The sequence below is a fragment of the Penaeus vannamei genome, chromosome 20 (genome assembly GCF_042767895.1).
Source record: "Penaeus vannamei isolate JL-2024 chromosome 20, ASM4276789v1, whole genome shotgun sequence".
Lineage (NCBI taxonomy): Eukaryota > Metazoa > Arthropoda > Malacostraca > Decapoda > Penaeidae > Penaeus > Penaeus vannamei.
Genome location: NC_091568.1, coordinates 8,269,940 through 8,274,908, shown reverse-complemented (window position 1 = coordinate 8,274,908; position 4,969 = coordinate 8,269,940). Strand labels below are relative to the sequence as shown.

The following is a 4,969-nucleotide window of genomic DNA, read 5'->3' as shown; positions in this document are numbered from 1 at the left end:
TAGAGCGATCTTTTATGGGATTAAATATCTCTTTTTCCCTCTGATGGCGGCAAGGATACAATGATGTCCGCGTGAATGTACTGAAGCGCCGAGTAGGCTGAGGTAAAGCGTTGATGGGGGGCTGGGCTTGGCATCGTTTGCATTTCCACACCAATTCTCGGAAGTCCTTCTGTGTGGATTGCCACACAAAGTTCTTGATGACTAGTCTGGTAGAACTATAGATAGATGGATGGGCCAGACTATGGACAATGGCAAAGGTTTTGCGTCGTGATGAAGCAAGGATGAGGAACCAGGGGCGACCTGTGCTGACATGACAGAGGACGAAAGTCTTCCAGACTTGGACTTTATCCCAGAAAAGATTGGTGATGGAAGTCGTGTAAGCCACAATCCCCGGGGTCGTTTTTCTGCTCAACAACCAGCAGCTCTCAGTCCTTGAGAAGGAATCGACAACTGGATTCTGGGATCCTGGGAGTTGCCTCATAGTACAGCCAGATTCGGCAATGGCTGAGAGCTGGCACTGCTCCAAGCATATATATATATATATATATATATATATATATATATATATATATATATATATATATATATATATATATATATATATATATATATGCATATGTATATAAGTATATATATACATATGTATGCATATATATATGTATATATGTATATATTATATATATATGTATATATATGTATATATATATGTATATATATGTATATATATATGTATATATATGTATATATATGTATATATATGTATATAAATGTATATATATATATGACTTGCCGACTCAGAGAGAACGTGGCGGATCACCCTTACAATCGTACAGAACCACTAATATGTTATAACAAAAATTCTCTTTTAAAAAAGTGTTGTGTATATGAACACAATGTTTACATTGTGTCATTTCAGTAATATAAAATTAAGGTTGCTGATGAAGAAAAAGAATAATATTGTTTAATTTACATAAACCTGCCGTTTTTACATATTAAAACATTGTATGCAATCTATACCAGGAGTTCATAATAAAGTTGAACTCCCCACCATCATCTATTCCATGCAGGGAAGTAATGCTAATGCTAACTCTGTTTTACAAAGATTTTGCTAACTCTTGCCTCCTCAAGGTGTTTTTGTCTGCCATGAAAGGTGATACGGGAACACTGCATCTCTCCTCAGAACCGCAGCACTCACTGTCACATGGCGACCTGTATAGTGAGGCCCAGCAGTCTGAGGCGACATTTAGGTGCGCTTTCTCTCACTGAATTATCTTCCCTTACTGTGGTCACCTGGACCTACATAAGACCCTCGAGGACTGTAATCGTCTGGCGAGATCCTTGCCAGACGAATGCACATTTTGGTGCTGAGATTAGAATGCTTCGGGACATTGCCATCCACGAGGGCTACCTTGCCCTCATAGAAGACGTCAATCATGCCGAAAGGCTTTTTTCAACAGAAGTTTTCCAGACCCTGGAGAAACATAGGTTTACTTCCATCATCCCGGTCGAGAAGGTCAAACTGACTCTCGTCAAAAAAAAAAAAAAAAAAAAAAAACGACCGTCAGGTCGTCAGTGAGACCGAACATGACATCGCCAATGAAATCATGGCTTCTGCCCCAGAAACTAAGGTAGAACAAGAAGACTACTTGCACGGTTAAGGTCAGGCTTTCAGACCATGCCGCAGCTAAGACGATTAAAGATAAGGGGATCTACCTCAAGTTATATGTTGCCGCATGGGAAATTGAGTTTGAGATATTAAGGATAAGAACAGCAAGAAAATCAATAATTAAACAATAATAAAAGTAATGATAACGATCATACCAAAAATAATTATGATAATAATGCTAATAATTATGATAATAATGATAATAATAATGATGATTAAAATATTAGTAATAACAATAATGATAACAGTAATGAAAATAATGATAATGGTGATAGTGATACTACTAATAATGATAATAGTGATAATGGTAATATTATTAATAAGAATGATAGCGAATATAATAATAGCAGTAGTAATGGTATTATTAATATTAAAAATAATGACCATTATATCATTGACTGGAATACATTTGACAGCCATAACACTATCAGTGATAATGATAGTAATGATAGTAAAGAGCAAACGATAACGATGTACCATTGGCAGCATTAGAGGAAGAAATAAAGAAAAAAGGAGAACCCACCTACCCCACAATAGGACTCTCGAAGCCTAGACGAGCCCCTAGCTTCTCGACGTACTCCTGGAATCCTTCGGTCATCCTCATGGCGTACTTGAAGAACTGTCCCAACCACCAGGCGAAGGGGTCGCCGTGGACCTTGACGAGGCGCTGGCCGAAGTCCCGAGGCAATGACCGTGGGAAGTAATTCGGCCGTGGTTTGGGTTTGTCGGAGTCGGGAAATTGCACCACAGGGGAGGAGGAGGAGCTTATGCCTGGAGGAGGAGCTTATGCTACCAAGCTTAATGAGTTGTTTCTATTATATATATATATATATATATATATATATATATATATATATATATATATATATATATATATATATATATATATATAAGAGGAAAGGTGGTGACTGGGGGGAGAAATGTGTAGAAGAATCGAAGGTGAGGAAAGCGTGTGGCAAAGAAAGAGAAAAAGAGAACAAACATGAATTACACAAAAGCGCGGTCATGCGCGCGATGACTAGAACAAATGAGGAGGCCTCAGTTTCTGCAGTGGGAAAATAAACTTTTTTTCACTGTCTTTTCGAATATATAATGATTTGTAGAGATAACGGAAGGTGGGTACAGAGGAAGGAAAGAGTCAGATAAGGGCGTTCAAGAAGAGGGGATAAGAGAGAAAGAAGCCAAACGAAAGAACGATAGAGAGAACCGTGAGCAAGAATCAGTGTGTCTGAGTGCGTAAGTATATGTGAACACACATACACACACACTTATGTATACTATGTTATCACGCTGTCATGAGTTACTGCTAAAACGCACAGAAGTCCGCTATCGTATATATGTATATATATATATATATATATATATATATATATATATATATATATATATATATATATACATATATATGTATGAGTATATGTGTATGTATGTACATTTATATATATAAACATAGAGATATATACACATACATAGACACACACACACATACATACATACATACATATATATATATATATATATATATATATATATATATATATATATATATATATATGTATATATATACATAATTCATAATAATTATTATTATTATGATTATCTTTATGATAGTAACTATTGCAGCAATCGTAATAATGATAACACTAACAATACCATTAATGGGAATAATAATCATGATAACAATAAAAAAAAAAGTTACTTTAGGCACCGGAAATCTCACCTGGCCACGTAGCACTCATATTAGTGTATGTGCAGTTTTCACTTAGGGGGAGAAAGTAGGTACCCGTGCTAAACTCCATTTTCGATTTCCTTTCATTAACGATGAGCGTTCTCTGTGTCCCGTATGCAGCAAGGAAGCAGTAGCAAAAATGGTGAAGCTGACTGCCTATTCCTCGGCCCTAGAATGAGAAATGTCATTAATCGATTTTAAAGTACGTTATAGAAGGAAAGGGCCACACGGGGATGCGATCGATGTTTCATTTTCGTGTAGAAGTCTAACCACATGAAATGTGTTCCATTGGATGTTGACCTACCGCTGTTATCATTTTTTCGCCTTTGCAACATCCGCTCTCCCTTTCAATGTTACCTTTTGCAGTGTCTTTGGTGATTGTTCCCAAATGCAGCGTATGCTCCCATGTGCATTGTATGTTGCCATTTGCAACAAATGTTCCACTTGGAGCTTAATAGCCATATGTAGCGAAGTAACAGCTGATCTTCCGACTATAGCTATAAGTAACGTCTTACTTTTTATTTATTTATTTTTTATTCCGTTTGGTATATTAGATATACATATTTGGAAAGTGCGCTTCCCTAGGTATTTTAGTACGTATTTAACAGTACTGATTTCATATCTTTATCAGATGCACTTGGTAGCTGAGTTGGTAGCTCATTATGAAATTCCTATTTGATTCTTATTATATAAAGATATATTTGACCATTTAATAATACTTGTGTCATCACTAGAGAGAACACGGAAGATCATTTTCCTGAAAGGACGATGGGACGTTGTCAAATCGACCTTTAATATCAGAAAAATGAGTATACGCGACTCGCCCTAATTTGACTTTACTTGTGACTCGCGATTCCAGCACCAACGGCTCACGCGCCTTTCGCCTTGTCCAGAACTTTGCTTTTTTTTACTACCCTCGTTAAAGTAAATCCCTTGATCTATATGGATAACGCCTTTTAGCTTTAAATTCAGTACTATGAGTTATAGGATTTCTGATTGGAATAAATGTTGTAGGTACAGACTGACCTTCGGTGGGACAGGCAGATTGCAAACGAGTTTCTTGGCAGATTTACAATCCGCGGGATTCTGCAACGCGTGGATCCGATTTTGCACCAGACTGGTAAGTTTCTCCGCCTCACTCTTCTGCCAAGCGTGAAGACCGGACTCTTTGCGAAACCTCCAGAGGTCGGATTGCGTCACGCTGTGTGAAGGAACATCGTCGCATCTTTGAATACACACATACACACACACACACACACACACACACACACACACACACACACACACACACACACACACACACACATATATATATATATATATATATATATATATATATATATATATATACATATATTTACATATATATACATACATATATGTATATATATATATATATATATATATATATATATATATATATATATTCATATATAAATATTCATACATACATATTCATATATACATATACATATACATACATATTCATATATACATATACATATACATAAATATGCATAATTATACATATACATAAATATGCATAATTATACATATAATTACATATTTATGCA

The 4,969-nt window shown here is 35.9% G+C and overlaps 1 protein-coding gene across 7 annotated transcripts in view; it reads right to left on the bottom strand.

Moving 5' to 3' along the window:
• Window positions 1-2,193: 2,193 nt before the first annotated feature.
• LOC113823027 (alpha-(1,6)-fucosyltransferase-like) overlaps window positions 2,194-4,969 on the bottom strand; it is a gene marked incomplete at its 3' end in the record, with an annotated part of 15,444 nt that continues 12,668 nt past the window's right edge. For all 7 annotated transcript variants that reach the window (XM_070135652.1, XM_070135653.1, XM_070135655.1 and 4 more), the window contains 3 exon segments: window positions 2,194-2,437; window positions 3,387-3,564; window positions 4,422-4,596. In XM_070135652.1, the coding sequence (XP_069991753.1) occupies window positions 2,194-2,437; window positions 3,387-3,564; window positions 4,422-4,596 (597 nt within the window).